Source organism: Hevea brasiliensis, chromosome 16, assembly GCF_030052815.1.
Source record: "Hevea brasiliensis isolate MT/VB/25A 57/8 chromosome 16, ASM3005281v1, whole genome shotgun sequence".
NCBI classification, from domain to species: domain Eukaryota; kingdom Viridiplantae; phylum Streptophyta; class Magnoliopsida; order Malpighiales; family Euphorbiaceae; genus Hevea; species Hevea brasiliensis.
The window spans coordinates 71,177,520-71,197,971 of record NC_079508.1 but is presented as its reverse complement, the minus strand read 5'-3'; the positions used below and the strand labels follow the sequence as shown (position 1 = coordinate 71,197,971).

The following is a 20,452-nucleotide window of genomic DNA, read 5'->3' as shown; positions in this document are numbered from 1 at the left end:
AATTTTGATTTTTATTAAAAAATTATATTGAGTTAATTTCTTTTATATTCTCTTTTGAAGTTATTAATAAAAATAATTTATTATCACATAATTCCAAAATTATTGTCAAGTTAATATTCTGTTAATGGCTCAATATAACGGTGTAAAAATTTAAAATAACTTTAATGAAAATTAAAATTTTATTTATCTTCATTATGTTGTGATTAAACAATTTAAATAAATATACCATTATGGCTAAATAAATATTACTAGAATTTTATAGTTTGAATAATTGTAACGAGACAAACGCGGCTTTAATTGGACCAAGGTCGGCGCTTCTGAAAGAAAGGGGACCACGCCGCATTTGTATTTGGACTTTAGCTGGAGAATAAAACAGTAATTTAATTGAAAATTGAACTGATCAATTCAGGTCTAATTTTAATTTTAATTAATTTAATTTAAACTAATTTTATTTTAAAAATTAAATTAAATTAATATAATTTGAATCTTAAACTGTACCCACATCACATGGTAGGTTGGCATGTGAGGTCTGATTGCCCACTTAGGTTGAACTTGCTTTGAAGAAATGAAGCCTTGAATTTGCCCATATGTGTACTAAAATTACTATTAGCAGGGTATGTCACCTTAATTTAATAATTGTGGACCATAGAAGGAAAAATCTTAGTACACAATCTAATGCTTTGATTGAGGATTCTCTAGGTAATATGTCATGAACATTACTTGGATAAAAATACAGTATAATCCTCTTTTCCTGCTGTGTGTAATAGCAGCTAGAGGCCTTCACAATAGATATTTGATCCACCAAGGCCCAACAACAAATGACGAGTTGGGCTTATATCATGTGTTTGGTTCTTGAGAATAATTTGACCAAAAACACGTTAGATGTATATACCGGAGGAGGAAAGACAGAAATTGCGAAAGGTCAACACAATTGGGCACACCACTCTTCAATTAAACCTTGAATTCAACACAAAAATTAAGACTCCGCCAAAGCTAGGGTTGGCTAATGAATGTAACCCCATGTTTTACGTCAATAAAGACACCAAATAAGGTTTTTGGACTCTTCAAAATAACTTCACATTCAAAGTCAACAGTCAACTTTGTTGAACTTAATCATCCAAATTAAAAATAAGAAATAATAAGTATTAAATATGTGCCTAATCTAGCTCAATTTAATGACTAAAAATATATCATACTCATATTTAAGTTTTCACTCTTATAATTTCTTTACTAAAAAAAGGTATTGAATGTGTGTTGTCATCTGATAAGTAAATTATATAAAATTCTTAATAATCTTTTATAAATTTAATTTCATATAAAATGAGCTTAATAATTTTTAAATTAGATATTTATATCCAAAGTGTATATGTGTGTTAATTATTTTGTCCATATTGTTGTTGTGGTAGACGATAGACCAAAGGTGGTTAAGTAGCTCAAGCAATGAATTCTTCTCCCTTACAAGCTGCATGCAAGTTGGATGGGTAAATTCTCTTTTTTTATTTTTTTTATTTTTATTTTTTATTTTTTTTTATAACTAAAGTTAGAAATTCATTACTAAGCCTCTAAGGAGGCATCAAAGAACTTACAAACATTACTTGCATCATAGGATTATACAAAAAGGAAAGATTAGAGAAGAGCATTCAGTCAGTTCGGTTCCGAACCGAACCAAATACCAAAATCAAAAAATCGAATCGATTTACAATGTAAACCGAACCGAACTGATCACCTAAGGATAACCGAATCAAGCCGAACCAAAAAAAACTGTTCAGTTCGATTCCGCTGCATTAAACCAAAAATATTAGAATTTTTATTCTTTAGGCTGGGCTTATGCATACTGGGCCTTGAGGCTTATGCATCTTGGGCTGAAAATTTATTTAGGTCATTTTACTATTCGGTTTAATCGGTTTTATAGGATAAAAAACCGAATCAAATCGAAAACTGAACATATTAAAAATTTCAAATCGAACCAAATTGATAGGACTAAAAAATCAAATTGATTGAACCGAAATGGCTTAGTTCGATTCAGTTTTTCAATTTTCACCAAAAACTGCACAGGCCTAGGAAAGATCATGCAAGGATTTTTGAGCAAGGCTATGAGCAGCCTTGTTGCAAACCCTATTAACATGAGTAAAGCTAATCCGCTGGACAGATTGTGTCAGAATGGCCACATCTTGAATGATCCCTTGGATCTCTAGCATAGGTTCTTGAGACTGAACACCTTGAATTACTAGTAAGGCGTCCCCTTCAACAATAACATCATTGATTCCTTTATCAATTGCTAACTGAATTGCTAGTTTGCAAGCTAAAGCTTCAAGAACAAGGGGAGAAAGAAGATTAGACACTTTCTTACAGTACCAAACTAAAGGCTGTCCAGAAGAATCTCTAATAATAGCTGCAATAGATCCTTCATTTCTGTGTTTTGCCAAAGCTGCATCAAAATTGATTTTGAAACAACCAGGTGCAGGAGGGGACCAACTAGATGAAGGCCAAGGTGATTGAGTGGGAAGTGATTGAGAAGCTTTATGAGCTTGTTAAAACTCTTCAAAAAAATTGAATTGCTGTTAAAACCACTTCTTGGAATTGCATTTGCTTATTTTCAAAAGTAAGCATGTTTTTAGATTTCCATAAATGCCACAACAAAAAAGCAACCAAAGGAAGATAATCCTGATCAGCTTAAAAGTGGGGTAAGGCAGTTGCAATCTCTGACCAACAATCAATTATAGAGTCCCCATTAATTAAAGTTGAGCGCAAATTGAGAAGAGGGTGAAACCAGACTTGAACCACTCTCGGGCAATGGAAGAACAAGTGCTTCATTGTTTCCTTTTGACCATAAAAAGAACATTCAGTTGGAATATGAGGGAGTCTATTTTGCAAAATCTCTCTTGCTGGAAGCCATTCCTTTAGGAACTTCCAAATAAATAATGCTATTTTAGAAGAAATCTGAATTTTCCATATGCTTCTCTAAAAAATGGAATTCTGCTATTGAGAATTTGGCCCTGGACCTGCATTAGTAAAATTGAGATTCCTCCCATGAAGCTGTCTAGCTACTTGATACCCAGAATTAAATTTATACATCCCCCTCCTCTCAAAGTGCCATACCATTCTATCTGCCCCCCTAAACTATAGGATAGGAATAGAAATAATTTTTTGAACTTCTTCTACACTAAAATTTTGATTAAGGGTATCCATATCTCAAGAATTTGTGCCCTCTTTCATTAACTAAGACGCCCAACACACTGCTGGGTTATGATTAAGCTTCACTTGAGGAGGATTCAGGAAAGACTTAGGAACCCACAAATCTTGCTTACACAAAATAGAATTACCATTATTAACATGCCAGCAAACTCCTTTCTCCAACACTTTTCAACCCTATAAGATACTTTGCCACCCCCATGAGGGGGAGCTCCCCAATCTCACATCCATGAAAGAAGCATGAGGGAAATATTTCCCTTTAAGAACCTTAGCTAGAAGACAATTTGGGTTAGTCAAAATTCTCCATCCCTGCTTTGCTAATAAGGCTCGATTGAGATCTTCTAGATCTCTGAAGCCCAGCCCTTCTTAGGACTTTGGATTGCACATTTTCCTCCAAGCAACCCAATGAATCTTCTTTTCCTCTTTCAATTGACCCCACCAAAATCTTGCAACCATACTATTAATACTTCGGTGAAAGGAAGAAGGCAATTTGAAATAAGCCATGGCATAAACTAGTACGGCTGTCATTACGGAGGAAAATTTATGAAGTCGAACCACTAAACAAGCTCAGGAGATAGCCTGGTATAGTGGGGGATCGAGGTAAGATCGGATCTCAGACTAGTAAGCGAAAGAAATCGAACATTATCTATCAAAAGGTACTGGTAAGGCGATCACAAAGGAGATCGGTAAAAATTCAGTCAGGTATTCCCTACCTAGTTATAAGGTATCAACGGGTTAAAAGAAGCCTCGTTCGGGTTCCAGCATTTTCGGATGCCAGAACCCTTAGTCTAAGGTTCTTACGATATACGATCGTAACTAAATTCTAAGAGGTCGGGGGAGAGTTCTTACCCGATCCTCATCAAACAAAGTAGGAGATTGGAGGAGAGTTCTTATCTGAGATCCTTCATTAAAACTCTAAAATTACAAACTTAAAGAGATCGGATGAGAGTTCTTATCCGATTCTCAACCAAAATTTTAATAAATGCTTAAAGAGATCGAAGGAGAGTTCTTATCCGATTCTCAACCAATATTTTAATAAATGCTTAAAGAGATCGGAGGAGAGTTCTTATCCGATTTTCAATCAAAATTTTAATAAATATGTGGAGATCGGAGGAGAGTTCTTATCCGAGATCCTTCATTAAAACTCTAAAATTACAAACTTAAAGAGATCGGAGGAGAGTTCTTATCCGATTCTCAATCAAAATTTTAATAAACATATGGAAATCGGAGGAGAGTTCTCATCCGAAATTCCTCACTCAAACTTTAAACAGATTATTCCTAAAGTTCCGGAGAGGCTTTTACCCGGATCCTCTCAAATCCAAACTAAAATAACACAACACGCAAAGTAACCCTCTAAACCAAAATTGCTACGCAACACCAACTCACTAAGGGTCATCTCATGTACTTATGTATCTGGGTAACCTGAAACAGTGAAAAATCAAATATTCCCTTTTATCAAAGGGATTAACACTATCATTCTAACCCCCTAACTTCCGATTTTAATTTGTAAATAGCATAATGTTAAATCTGTTTACCCTCATAGAGGGACGAGGCGGGGTGCTTAACACCTTCCCCGCCCGTATATGGACCTCGAACCTAGAATCTCTGTTTTCAAAGTGATTTCTTTTAATTAATCTTTTTTTTTTTGTGTACAAATAGTTTCCTTTAATTTCCCTCAAAATTAAAGTGGCGACTCCTCACTCTTTCCCACTTCGGTGAGAACTCGTCCAGGCGACTGCAAAACACCATGCGACAATTTAAAATGATAAAAATAATCACATGGTTGAATCAATTTCAAATGGTTATATATTTTTAAGCAATGTTCCTATTATATTACTATATTTTTATTATTTTAATTATGAAATCTCTATTAAAAAATTTAAGAGATAAAAAAATAATAAAAAATATAAAATAATATCTAATTAATAAAAAATATAAAAAATAACTATATATCTTTGAACAACGTTCCTCTTATATTATTATATCATTATTATTTTTATTATGAAATTTTATTACAAAATTTGAGAGGTAAAAAAATTAATAAAAAATATAAAATAATATTTAATTAATAAATAATAAAATATATAAAAAATAGAATATGAAATAATTAATAAAAAATAAGATATTATTTAATTTTTATATATTAAAATTAAAAAATATATAAATTAAAATTATTTATATATTAAAATTATCAATCACGACGTGTATTAGCACAAGTAATTTCTTAATGTATTTATATGTAGCTTGTAATAATTTAGATTCAACAATTATTTATTACAGATTTTAATGACAAAATATATTATTCAACATTAATTCAATAATATTAATATTATATTTAAAATTTAATATTTCAATTCCAAAAAAAAATTAAATGTATAAAAAAAGAAAACACATTATATAAAATAATTTATATACTCCTAATGAAGCAGTTGGCTATGTGATTTAAATCTTATTAATATAAAATATTATAAATTAATATTTATTAGAAAACATGAAATATATATGCAAGACAATAGATTATAAAATCCATTAATATTACGGTGAATAAATTAAAATTTAATTCAATCACATATTTTAAGTGTGAAAATATAAAATTGTAAAATGTATATATTTTTATAATTTCTCAAGTATTAAGTTTGCTTGAATTAAGAAAAAAGTTATGCTGACAAAATTTTAAAAAATATCCATTAAAATAAATAGGAAGTAAAATTTTGGGTGGAAAATTCATTTGGAATTTATTAAAAAAATTTCACACCATATTGACACCAAAAAAACTGTATAATAATTTATTAAAAATAAATTTTATAAGAATAAAAAAATTATTCTATTCATTTTTTTTATTTTTCTTCTATTTTCTCGCACAAACAAGAGTGTAAAATATCCATTTTCTCTTCATTCACATATTTCTCTTTATTTTCTTTCATTCCACTAATTTTTTCCCAAACAGAGCTTAAGGAATTTGGAGCCAATATAATTAATATAATAACTAGTCAGAACTGATGTTTTTAAAAGTGGACCGTTGTCGAATTGTATAATTGGTCCGATTTAAAGCATATAATCAAACCAAAATTTTTATGAAAAATATAAATATTTATAATTTTTAAATTTCGAACCTAAAAAAATGTAATTTGTTTAAATCAATTGAATTTAATTATTTTTAAAAATTTTAACAATTTTATTTTTAAATATTTAACAAACTAATTTACTAACAGATTTTTTTTTATTTAATTAATTCGATTTTAAGACTCATAAAATCTTATGAAAATATATTTTTTTTTGCATTAATTAAATTGAAAAATAATAATGATTTAAAAAAAGAATAAAATTAATGATGACCACTAGAAATTGAAATTTCAAAGTGGACTCCTGAAATGACACGTTGGTGGAAAATCTGATCCAGTCAACCTAAAAATGAGAGATGCTCAACGCTTCCATTGATGTGGTGATATGACGTGTCTACTAAGTCAACGTGGCCAATATATTGTGAGGTAAACGGCCGCGTTTGTTTGGCGCCACGAAGAGGATAATATTGAAATAGTAGCAAATTTCAAGGAGTGAAAAGTAAACATCTGTGAAACGAAACGAAAAGTCCAGAAAACATATCATCACCGGAACGTCACACGAAACAGCTGCGTACCAACTGAAGCGACTGTAAGAAATCTGTTGTAATAGACTCAGAACTCAGAGCCAGAGAGGGAATAACGAGTTTCTTATAGTTTTCTTACATTTTGGATCTATTCCTTCCTCTAATTTCTTTCTTCGTACCGACGCTGATTCCGAGGTCGTTTGTTCTTTTCCTCAATTCTTAATTTAACATCTCCCTTTTCATTTATATTATTATTATTTTCTTCGTTTGTGGCATATATGCTTTGCCATCCTAAGTCGAAACTTCTATTCAGACTTGTGAGGGAGAGGAAGGGAGGGAGGAAGTGCCGGGTGTGCTTGTTGATTTCCGGGTTTTGACCGAAATTTTCACGGCGACCCAGGTTTGCAAATCTCTGCCTCTTCTTTCTGCTATGATTGTTGATATTGTTTTCACTAGCAAACAATCCCTTTTTTGTTACGATTTTAATGAATCCCATCAGTTTGGATATTGATTATTAATAATAGAAGAAAAAGGGATTTCATTTCAGAGCTCTAGAGGCTAAAGTCCTTGTTACGAGATCTGTTTTTCTTCTGGATTTTATTTGATTTTCTGATTCTGTATTTTGGATTGCAATCTGTACTGTTTATTCAAGAGTTTTGGACGAAATCAAGGGTTTAACGCTATATCTTTTTCTCCCCTCGAATTATTCAGGATTTTATGGGTTCATAGAAAATAATAATAAATAAAAGTAATGGGGAGTTACAGTGAAGAGAGAGAGGAAGAGGAACGATTTTTTGATAGCCGCGAGGATATTTCTTCTGTGTCCGATTCGGATTCAACTTGTTATGACGATTGCAGTTCTAGTGTTGAGTTTGATAATAATTTTGCTCAGTACGAGGTTTGGTTTAGGACACTAGAAAGTGTTCATGATCGTCGCATGAGGTTCCTAAAGTGGATGGGCTTAAGTTCGGATCAAAATAAAATCGCCCAGGAGGAGTCAGCTGTTCAATCCTTGACCGAAATCCAACTGGGTATTGATAGAATGGTGGATAGTAGTGGGGCAGTGTTGAGGACGTCAGGTTTTGAATATGTTCGTATGTCGTCTCAGTCTCCATTGTCTTCTCCCTCAACTGAAACTCGAGATTCATTTGAAAATGGTACAGTGGAGGATACGACTCTGTGTAAAATTAGAAACTTGGATGATGGAACGGAGTTTATAGTGGATGAACTTGATCAAAATGGGATGCTTAGCAGACTACGTGCAGTAGGCTCCAACCAATCTCTTAGTTTTGAAGAGTTTCAGAGGACGACTGGGGCATCTCCTTTGATTCAGCGACTTATGAATAAATATGCGAGTGATGCCATGGTTATGATGGAAGCAAAAAAGAAAGCAAAGAGGAGTTGGTTAAGAAGATTAGGAAGATTAAGTCATGCAGCACCAATTGCTGATAGACAAGGGGCAGCAGCTTTGAAGCCCCGTGATTATGAATCAACTGTAGGATCAAAGATGCAAAGAGTTAAAGTACATTCATGCAAAAAGCGGTGCAAGGAATTGTCTTCGCTCTACGCTGAGCAGGAATTTTTAGCACATAATGGATCAATTTTGACAATGAAATTCAGTCATGATGGGCAATACTTGGCAAGTGGTGGTGAAGATGGTGTTGTGCGTGTGTGGAGGGTGATTGAAGATGATAGATTAGACCAATTTCACATGCCATCTGATGATCCTTCATTTCTATATTTCTCAATGAATCATCTTTCCAAGATAGCTTCTCTTGATGTGGATACAATGAAAGTTGATACAAGAAAGAGGCACATATCATCAGACTCCACTTGTGTTATTTTTCCACCCAAGGCTTTCAAAGTATTGGAGAAACCTCTGCATGAGTTTCAGGGACACAATGGTGAGGTTTTGGATCTCTCATGGTCTAAAAAAAGGGTTAGTATCCCAGTTTTATTGGATAAAGATTGCAATTAGTTTTCTGGAATTTGAAGAAATTTAATTTTAGGCTGTGCTCTAATATTGCATAAAGTTCCTTGACTGAAAGAAGTGTAATTTCTTTTTATCTTATTTATAATTCTGCAGTTTCTGCTATCATCTTCTGTTGATCAGACAATTCGCCTCTGGCAAGTGGGACATGACAGATGCCTGAGAATTTTTTCCCATAATAATTATGGTGTGTCTCTTGCTATATCTGAAGTTCTCCTTAACGTGTTTGGTATAAACCATTTAGTTACAGTGTTTGGTATAAACCATTTAGTTACAGTTGGTTGACTTATTTTAGTCTGATCTCCATTCTTTGTTCCATTTTCATTTGGCTGTTTTACACTGATATTCAGATAATTGAATATTGCTATCATTTTCATTGCAGTAACTTGTGTTGACTTCAATCCTGTTGATGATAATTATTTCATCAGTGGTTCAATAGATGGAAAGATTCGCATCTGGGAAGTGCTTGGTTGCCAGGTTGTTGATTATACAGTTATAAGGGAAATTGTTACTGCTGTGTCTTATCGTCCTGATGGAAAGGTGGGAATTTTAGCTTCCAGGTGTAAATATCATTTTTTCTTCTTTCAGATTAATTTAATTTAAAAATCCTTTGCTTGAATTCTGCAGGGTGGAATAGTGGGCACACTGACAGGAAATTGTCTTTTTTATGATATCATAGGTATGAATTTATATGATATAAAGGAAAATTTCTTTAGTTCTCTACCACAAAACTAATTGAATGGGGCAATTTTGTGATGCTGCTAAACAATTACACTTCTAGTTATTGTTCTTTGTATTAGCAATGATAAATACATAGATTAATTTCGACTTTCCATTCCTTGATATCATTTGCATAGAGAGGTTCCTCGCTGACCACCCTTGGATCATGGTTTATGTTGCAGATAATTGCTTGCAACTGGATGCTCAAATATCCTTACAGGCCAAAAAGAAGTTATCAGGCAGGAGGATTACTGGCTTTGAGGTGGTCAAGTTTTGTCCCTTTCTTGTTAAAATAACTTGTTCCATTTATATTGATTTTAGTTGGCTAAAGACTTAACTGTTGCACTTTTATCATCCAGTTCTCCCCAGGTGATCCAACCAAAGTATTGGTAACTTCGGCTGATTCAATAGTACGAGTATTGAATGGCATGGATGTCATATGCAAATTTAAAGGTTGGTATCTATTGCTATTGACTTGATCCTTTTGGTTTGCCCCTTCTTTATTTGGTGTTACTTGTGAGATAATCCTCTGGTTTGTCTTGCAAATTACCATCTTAGATAATGTTCCTAGCGTGAAATATGCATTTTTTTTTGCCACTTTATCATCTGTTCCAGGATGTTAAATCATGAATTTCATTAGCATTGCAGTTCGCATTATTTTGACCATTAACTTGTTTTCCCTTCTCAGTGTCTAGCATTGGTATTGCAGCGAACCAAATGTCTGCATCTTTTACCACAGATGGGAAACATATTGTCTCAACAAGCGAAGATTCTAATGTCTACATTTGGAACTACAATAGCCAAGAAAAGAGTCTCTCTAGAGAGAAAAACGTCCAGTCTTATGAAAGCTTCATGTCTCGAAATGTGTCCATTGCTATACCATGGTGCGGCATTAAAAGTGGACCAGGAACACTTGTATCTCCCACATCTGGTAGGGATATACTGGGAAGTAATGGAAAGCACGGGCACAACCATCATAAATTTTTGGGGGAGCTGGACCACAAAATGCTTCCGACTTCATCAGATTGTTTCTCTCTTACTCGTGGGTTTTTGTTGGATTCTTTAACTAGGGGATCTGCAACTTGGCCTGAAGAGAAACTTACTGATTCAAGCCCTGTTGCTGTCTCACCTACAAAGAGTAAATCTGAATACAAGTTTTTGAAGAATGCCTGCCATAATATCTTCAGTTCTCCTCACTTGTGGGGTCTGGTGATTGTAACTGCTGGCTGGGACGGAAGAATTAGGACATACCTCAATTATGGGTTACCTCTACGCATTTGATGCCTTCTGGTTTGACAGAATTGTCAAAGGCTTAGTTTTGTGTCGTTTCTGTAGTATCATCAAAGGTTGGCCTTGGCCATGCCGTGCACGCCCTTGTGGTTCTGGGCAGGCACCATACATGACAATTACAGTTGTTTAGTATAGTTAAAAGTAGATCATTTCAGGTGGAAGTACAAATTACAGCATATCTTTTACCCTGGTTTCACAATTGACCAGGCCTTAATTACATTCTCATTCGATTTTGATACACATGTTAATTACATTATTCTATGATTTGACATATCTGTCTTGGCACTTTCTTTTTAAAAATAATAGTTTATTCATTAATTTATTAATATATTCTTATTTACTAAAATCCATTAATTTAAAAAAATAATATGAATTATTTAATTTTTAATAAAGTAATATTAATGGAGATATATTAAAAGAAAAATAATAAAATATTAATAAATTATAATTTTATATATTTATTTTAATTGTAAATAAAAATTAAAAATAAAATAAATATTTTATTATTTATAAAACAAATTTTCTTCTAATGGGTTTTCAACCGTCACCCGTGATAGGTTAATGGTCAGCAAATTTATAATTATTTATCGATTTAAAAAGTATTAATTAATTTTTTTTAATTTTACTTTTATTTTTATTAAATATAATAATTAATTTTATAATTTTTTTAAACTCATCCTATTATCATACCCTTAATTGACGACCGCGAATGACAATGAAATGACTACTATAATTGACAAAAGTATAGTAGTGGATACGCTATTTATATTATAGTGCACAGCCAAAATGATTAATCACACAGATTTCTAATTGTAGAATTTACTACGAACAAAAACAACAGCGACTCCCAATATGAAAATGGGATTCCAAATTTTATAATTTTTTCCCATTTTGGAACCCTATTGTCAACAACAATTGAATGTGACTCACTAGTCCTTGCTTGGGACCTACTAGACTTACAATTGCCCATTGATGTTTTCCTTGGTGTAATCGATCATCACAAGCTAGAATTGTGCATTATTTATAGGCTATTGGGATGTGTACATATACTACTGGCTAACTAAACTAGCTTCTGTTGCATGACATTTGTGGGGTTTGTCATCCCAGGCATTGTTGGATGTAATTTTTGTGTTTTTGCTTCCCTGTATTTACGTGTACATTTGATGAAAATAAGGAGATCTTTTGTCCACTTCCATTTTGGGAATTCTTGAATGCTCTTGAAATATCATGTCATAGAGTTGAATAAGTGTATTCCATTAATAATAATGAAATAAGTTAACAATTTTATCAATTGTTTCTCTTGCTGATCTGTAAATTCTATTATAATCGTGAAATTGATGATATAATTTGCCCTGAACCGATGAGTTTACTTCATCTAAATTTTATTGTAAAAATAAATAAAATAAAGAATTCCTTAATTGAATTAGATATTTGATCCATAAATGAATTTTAAAAAGAGAATTTATTTATGTATTATAAAAATATAATAGCCTTGATATTTAATTTGTGATTGATCCATTATTTCATGGAAATAAAAAATATGGTTTTAACTAAACACGTTAAATATTTTTTGCATGGATGAAAAAAATGTTAGGTAGAAAGACATAATTTAGAAAATGAAGGACAAGAATATAAAAAATGAAAATTATTGAGAGATCAACTTGATCTATAATCTATTACGACCCAACCTATGGGCCGGACCGACACTAGGGCCTGGGCCAGCCTAAAGCCCCCGAGGCCCGTAGTAAGCCTAACTATTCACTTAACCCAACTCTAAGGCCCATTTGGTCCCAATTTCAAGAAATCACCATAAAATAGACCTACCAACGGAGTTTTTGACTCACCTAAACACATAGAATACTCAATTGGGGAGCTCAGCTCACCCTCCACATACTCATATCATCATAAAAACATATGGGAGCTCGGCTCCCTCATTCAGTCCATCAAACATGCACATCATCATACGTTTACAGGTCCAACATGGTAATAATATTACAGACCAAAATCAAATAAATACTTCTAACACATGCGGAAATTCTAGGAGTAAATAAAATTACACAAATATTGACAAACAACCTGCGAAGGAGAAAAGCAGGTTAACCACAATAAAATCCTCGAAAAATATTGAACAGGAGTGAGCGTAGAGTAAAATATCAATTTTAACCATAATCTCTATAACTATCTCAAACTAATGCAAGAGTGAAATGCAACATCAATAACATTTTCACATCATAACATCAAAAGGTAATTTGGAGCACTCACGCTAATATCAATCATAATATATATGGGAGTGATCCCTAACTCTCTTAATTCCAATAAGAACTCAGCTCGGACTTCCACTTAATAACCAAATCGGGGTCCCAGCGAAGAACTCAAGCCGTGTCTACCCCAAAGGACCGGATCCCAGCGAAGATCTCAAGCCGTGTCTACCCGTCCTATCCATAGTCCACACCACATCACACGCACGCCAACGCACGCACACTGCTCCAAATTACCACAACAACATACATAGCACTTTCACAGTTATGAATGCAACATAAATCGTGCCTAAAATTTATCTACATAGATATATGCATATAAGTGATGCATGGGCATGCCTGAACATATAATAATAGTGAAATTACAATTAAAATTAATATTTTACTCACAGACTTGACAACGGTCACTATGGCGGCTGGGCGGAGGAAGAAGGCTGTCCCGGCTCACCTGAAAATTACATTACAATTATTTAATACAAATGACTCAATACAAATCAAGAAAAGACCAAGTACGTCCTAAGTCGGAAAATCGAGTCTCCCCTATACCTAAGACCTACCCAACCTGCAAAATGGCTCAAAACACACTTCTATATTCACAATCCATATATCCACAACTCAATCACATCACACAGCCCCTCCTGGGCCCATCAAATCAATCATTCATTACAGTATGTAAAATTTCAATTTAGTCCTTATAATTGATCATTTTTGCAAAAACTGCCCAAATAAGCTCTAAAAATTCTAAAACCTTGCCCCGCGGTCCTTAACAATATTACTAGGCTATTTCAAAAAGAATCATAATTTTCCGAGCTACCACGAATATTTTATTGATTTTTAATCCTATTTAAGCACTAGAAAATTACGAAAAAGCAAGGTTCAGGTTTACCTTTGCCGATTCCGACTTCGAGAACGCGCTCGGGATGTCTGACAATGGGGGGGTAGCCAAAACCTCGGTCCAATTCGGAGACTTTTGGAAATTGTCAACTATCGAATTTCCGCGAATTGAGGATACCTACACGAAGCCCACAACACGGGGGTTAGTACATAAATTTTTTAGAATTTTCTAAGCTCATTTAATGCTCGGAAAAACACTGCGAAGTTCCGTGGGACCTACCGAAAAACGGTATCGGAAAATTTTGAAATTTATATCCCCGCGAAGCTCTCGACAATTGGAGCACTCTGGTACTCTCGATTTTCTCGTGGGGTTCACGGTTTGCGAGAAATCTAGCCCGAAAGTCAAAATGGGCTAAAACTTCCCGGGCAAAAATTGGACAAACCGCTCGATGGATTTCGGTGTTCTTAGTGTCTATGGAAAGCTCTCTACGAGTAGATGATTTTAGACACAAGACCCGGTCCAATTGGTGGCTGGATCAGCCGAATTTTGGCCGGGAAGGTGAACGGTCGCACTCGCGAGGAGCGACGCGCGTTCCGCCGTTTGTGGCGTGAAATGGGAGGCAGGGAGGTGGTCGCCGAGGGTGGGAGGAGAGAGAAAACGGGAGAAAGAGAGAAGGAGGAGGAGACGCGCGCGGGAGGAAGAAAAAGGGAAGGGAGCTGGTCCGATTCGATCGGTCCGATCCGATCCGGTTCGATTCAGTCGGTTCGATTCGGAATACAAAATTTTGAATTTTAACTCTGTCTCGGGACCGAAAACGAGGTCCAAAAATTCCGAAAAAATTCCAGAAAACTCAGAAAAATTCTTAGATTCCAAATATATTTTTAGTTTTGCCATATGGTCTTTAAATTAATTTTTAAAAATCATCAAAGTTTATATTTTCGGAAAAATCGAACCCGATTTTTAAAATCCGAAAAATTTCAAAAAAAAATTCCTAAAATTTAAATAAAATTAAAATACCAAAATTGCTCATAAAATAATAAAATTTAAAATTTTAGGGGTTACATAATCAGTGGGATAATAAAGTTATTTCATATATAAAAATTAAATTACTTTACTAGAATATTCTTTATACTATTTTCATGTGAAAATATAAATATTTAAAATTTAAATTTTAAATTGTGTCTACTTAATTTATTGTAATTTCAAATTTTAATATAAATATATCATAAGTTTCAATATATATCCAACTACTTTATTTCTATCAATTCTCATAAAAAAAACCATTTATTCATGTAAATTAAATTTTAAAAAAAAATTATTCATGTAAATAAAAAAAAAAATGCATAGAGAATAGAAACTCCAACAAATCTCAATATAAAATTCTCTTTCGTATTTTTTTTTTAATTCTAATCTTCGTAATTTAATTATTTTCTATAAAAATCATCATATTATAATTAATTTTTAATCATAATTTTTTATTGGCAATAATGAATCATATATACTTTTTTTTCAAGTTAATATTAGAATTCGTGCGAGTGTGAATATCAATATTAAAAAATAATATAATATATTGCTTAATTATATTTAAATAATTATCAATCTAAATTTAAATTGATTAAATTCACTCAATTAATGTATATATAATAATAAATAAATAATTAATATTATAATTTGAAATGAATTCAATGGACTCAATTACAAAAATTTTATTTTGTATAAATAAATAATGTATTTTTATTCAATTTACTCAATTAAAAATTTAAATAATTAAAATTTATAATCAATGTGACATATCACATATTCAAATTAATTCAGTTAAATTAATTAAATAATAATTATTATAATTGACTCAAATATATATTATCAATATAATGTTACACATAATCAATTAATTCAACTGACTTAATTAAAAGCTCAATTGATTAAAATATATGATCAATTAATATGACATATTACATACTTAAAATAATTCAATTGACTCAAATTTTTATTCAATTGAGTCAATTAAATGATAATTGTACAATTGATATATGATCAATATAACATTGCACATAATAAATTGTTTCAATTGACTCAATTAAATGTTTAATTGATTAAAATATATAATCAATGCGGCATATCACATGCTCAAATTGATTCAACTGGCCCAAATACATATTCAATTGAATCGATTAAATAATAATTTTCATAATTAACTTAAATATGCATGATCAATGTGACAATATTGTGCATAATCAAATGATTCAATTGACTAAAATATATGATCAGGTGGTATGTCACATTCTCAAATTAGTTCAATTGATTTAAATACATATCCAATTAAATTAATTAAATGATAATTATCATAAATGACTCATATATATATATATATAGTTAATGTGATATTATACATTATCAATTGGTTAAATTGACACAGTTAAATGTTAAATTGGTTAAAATATATGATTAATGTGACTTGTTACATACTCAGTTGATTTAATTGACTAAATTATATATTCAATTGAATCATTTAAATGATAATTGTTATAATTAACTCCAATATATATGATTAACATGACATTACAAATAGTTAATTGATTCAATTTACTCAATTAAATGCTCAATTGACTAAAATATGATTAATGTGATATGTCACATACTCAAATTTATTGACTTAAATATATATTCAATTGAATCAATTAAATGATAAATGTCAAATATATATGATCAATGTAAAATTGCACATAATTAATTGATTAAGTTGACTCAATTGACTAAAATATATATAATCAATATAGGATAACACGCCACATACTCAATTGAATTATTTAAATGATAAATATCACAGTTAACTTAAATATATATTATTAATATAAGTTGATTCTATGTACTATACAACAAATAAATATATGTATATGGCTGTTCAAAATTAAAATTTAAATATTATGTATATGTTATTAAAATTCAAGGATTGTTCTGATTTTACAACCTCTAGCAGATGGTTCAAAATTGATATTTCACCAAAGTAGTGCTTTAGACGTATCAAGAAAAAAGGTATACGCAGAGTAGAGTAATGGTTATCTCATCAGGGTCATATATAAAGATTAGAGGTGTGTGTACCTATACATATATAGAGAGAAAAAATATAAATATAAAGAAGAAGTTTGAATTTTTTTTTTCTCATAAATGAAAACACAATTTATTATTATTTATTTAAAAAATAGAAAATAGAATCAATAAATATAATTGGAGGAAAATCATAGAAAAACGAAAGAGTGTAAATAAGAAGGAAACTTTGCCTTAAAAAAAATAAAGAATAAATAAGACATTTTATATCACTGAGAATTTATTAAATCCGCATTAAATGTGGATCAAGTTGAACCCCAATCATAGGGCATAAAAAATAATAATGATTTAATATTCAGAATTTCTATTTGAATATATTTCTTGTTCAACCATTATACATCATTACATTTCCATAATGCTTTTTATATGGTCTCTTTTATGTTGTATCACATAATATCCCATTGCCACTGCTAATAAGGGAAACAAATTCTATATACACTACGTAAATTTCACTTGTAAGTTTAATCTACTCATCGAATATTTAATTTTTTGAAAAGAATCCAAAATATAAACACTAATTTTTAGTCTAGACCTAGACGTACCTTATGAATCTTGGATATTAAGGGCATACAATAATGGTGGTGTCTATTGCATTGATCAGACTTGATGATCTGAGTGTCTTTTCTTTTGCTTTGTTTTGTCTCCTTGTTTTGGCTAATAAAGAAAACAGCCGGGGCGCGGCGGAAGGGGGTGGGGGGGGCGCGCGGGCGGTGGGGTGGGTGGTGGTGGTGGGGTTTGGGGTCTAGGAGAGAACAAGAAGAAGTGTTCTTTGGAGCATATCTCTCCCACTTTCGATCCTGTTCTTGATCACGGTATAGCAATAGTAGCTAGCTATATCTTCCAAGAAAGTTGAAAACTCAAAAATGGGGAGAGCTCCATGCTGCTCTCAGGTGGGTTTGGATAGAGGTTCATGGACTGCTAGAGAAGACAAGCTTCTCATTAACTATATTCGTGCACATGGTGAAGGTCACTGGAGATCTCTGCCCAAGAAAGCTGGTACTTAATCATTGCTTAACAGATTCATTCCTCTTTAATCCTGTCATCATATATAGTTCATTTAAGCTAAATTAAGTTGGTTTCTTGTTTCTGTGTTAATTTACGTTAAGGTCTACTCAGGTGTGGCAAGAGTTGCAGGCTAAGATGGATGAATTATCTCCGACCAGATATCAAGAGAGGAAACATCACTCCTGATGAGGATGATCTTGTCATCCGCCCCATGCCCTTCTCGGAAACCGCTGGTCACTCATTGGCGGAAGATTACCGGGCCGAACTGATAATGAAATCAAGAATTATTGGAACTCCCATCTCAGCAAAAGACTCAATTGGGACTCCCATCTCAGCAACAGACTCAACAAACACCTCAGGAAAGAGAAGTTCCAGCAGCGAAAGCAAGGAGAAGAAGAAGAACGACAAGAACAAGGAGGGTAATCAAGGTACTGCAAATGGGAAGACTACAAAGACAAAGATTGATCTCCCAAAGGCAGTCAGGGTTACTTCAGTCTCAATTACTAGAACAAGCAGTACTAATAGCATGAGAGGTAGCTCATCTAGTCATGCAGGAAGAGGTGATACAGAAGTCCATAATCTTCCATGGTTAGGAATGGGTTACTCTAATCTTGAGGCTGGAAATGGTATCAATGATGGAGAGCCTTTACCTTGCAATAAAAATCATAATCTTGTTGATGGCTATGCCCCTTCATGCCAAAATTACATATCCACAGATGAAAACGTGCTGGATGAGATGTTTGAGGAATATGAGCAGCTCCGCAAGACTGATAACTATGCTCAATTGGACTCCTTTATTGATTCCCTACTGGCTTGAGAGTGCTAAATAAAATGAAAACTCGTGTGGATTATTATATTATAGCCTGCTTTGTTTAGATTCCACTTACTAGTCTTGTCTTAATGTCCGATCCTTCCCTTCTCGATCGGCAGGTCATCATTATTCTGTATGTGGTTGTAAGTGTAAAACAAGAACTATATGTAGATCACTTTTCTCCTTTGTACCTTTAGGGTATGTGCAATAAAATCACAAGAAAGAACCTAAAAAACCTCCACACGACATGTGCATACCTTTTTCTATTTAGGCACATGACTTCTTACCTAGAGCTTATACATGTTTGGTTGTATCTGCAGAAAAGGTGAGAGACCTAAGTAATTTGTCAGTATCATCAAAAGTTGAACAGAGCTAGTCTATGTTAGCAAAAGTAGACATCATAGGTTTCTTGGAACATAATGTGATCTAACATCAATTGCGTAAGGGGAGGTTTCAAGTGTTTTAGAACAAGTAGAGTACTTTTCTGCCTGTTTTCGCTCTATAAATTTGCATACAAGGTTATTCCTGTTGTTATTAGAGCTGTAAGCAAATTATGAGTAAAGGCTTGTATATATGCATTCAAGGTTATTCCTCTGAGCCATCTCGAATAATTGATCTACACACCCAAATGCAACTTGCCTCCCTCTCCGAAAAGGTGAGAATATTATACTTCCCCAGCTTTTACTCGTGCACGGGCTGTTTCTTTTTGCTGTTCTTCCTTGTCTTTCACCATAGCCTAATACCTATTATAACAAGAAAAAGTTTGACTTCAATTAGTGTACTAAGTGTAAGAGAGAGGTGAAGAAATACTTCGCTCTACTGGAACGCAGAGATGTAAAGTCCAATACGTATAAGGCTATCATGAATTTGCACATTTTGATAGAAATTGGGGCTTCTTTTAAACGAAACAGTATGGGCCTATGAATCCATTGTTGCTTGTGAAGGATGGTGTTGAATGCTGCTGTACTATTTACTAGATTCACTTCATTGTCATCGAACAAGTAAGCAAAATAGGAGAAATGATAATTGTGTTTTTAAAGCATATAATGCATGTGCATGAGAGGGACATGCAACCAATACCAACAGGACTACCTCTTGTGCTATAAGGAAATGCAGGTCCCCATTTGAAATTAGAAGCACTAGTTATCATAGCAAAATGTCCTATACATATACGAAGACCTTAACTTCATTCACCCCATCCAAAATGTTCAAAATTAGTTGGGAGTAGAGACCCATGCACCTGGCGCATGCTTTCCTCAATAGCATGCTTCCCTTCAAACCCCAATCACCTGGCGCATGTTAATTAGTTGGGAGTAGAGACCCATGCACCATTACCTCAAAGATACACTTCAAATTTCAAGAATCAACCACCATATGGTACTGACCCCATGTTCTCATTGCCCACTTTCCTCATTTCTCTATACTATTAATGCAAAATCAACTAGTAGCATTACATATTAATAATCCTTGATTATTATGGATTCCTGGATCCTTCGTTTGTTATATGACTCATTAACATCATTTTATAATTATAACAAGGTAATCTCGATCATTTTGCATAATCTCAAACTTATTAAAAAAAAAAATTGACACCAAAAGTATAAGCATGTTCTCCTAGGCCTTCCAAACACTTTCATTTCCAATCAAATACCACATACCC

The 20,452-nt window shown here is 32.8% G+C and overlaps 1 protein-coding gene and 1 pseudogene across 2 annotated transcripts; both read left to right on the top strand.

The window, feature by feature from the left end:
- Window positions 1-6,705: 6,705 nt before the first annotated feature.
- LOC110643875 (uncharacterized) lies at window positions 6,706-11,049 on the top strand. Of its 2 annotated transcripts, XM_021796399.2 has the most exons (9): window positions 6,706-6,973; window positions 7,092-7,178; window positions 7,490-8,717; window positions 8,865-8,955; window positions 9,151-9,308; window positions 9,396-9,447; window positions 9,671-9,750; window positions 9,848-9,941; window positions 10,177-11,049. In XM_021796399.2, the coding sequence occupies exons 3-9, from the start codon at window positions 7,530-7,532 to the stop codon at window positions 10,767-10,769; spliced, it is 2,256 nt and encodes a 751-aa protein (XP_021652091.2). In that variant the 5' UTR covers window positions 6,706-6,973; window positions 7,092-7,178; window positions 7,490-7,529; the 3' UTR covers window positions 10,770-11,049. The 2 variants fall into 2 exon arrangements, with proteins under 2 accessions (XP_021652091.2, XP_057993849.1); XM_058137866.1 differs by having other exon boundaries at window positions 6,734-7,178.
- A 6,648-nt stretch (window positions 11,050-17,697) lies between these two features.
- On the top strand, window positions 17,698-20,385 carry LOC110643877 (myb-related protein 308-like; annotated as a pseudogene).
- Window positions 20,386-20,452: the final 67 nt, after the last annotated feature.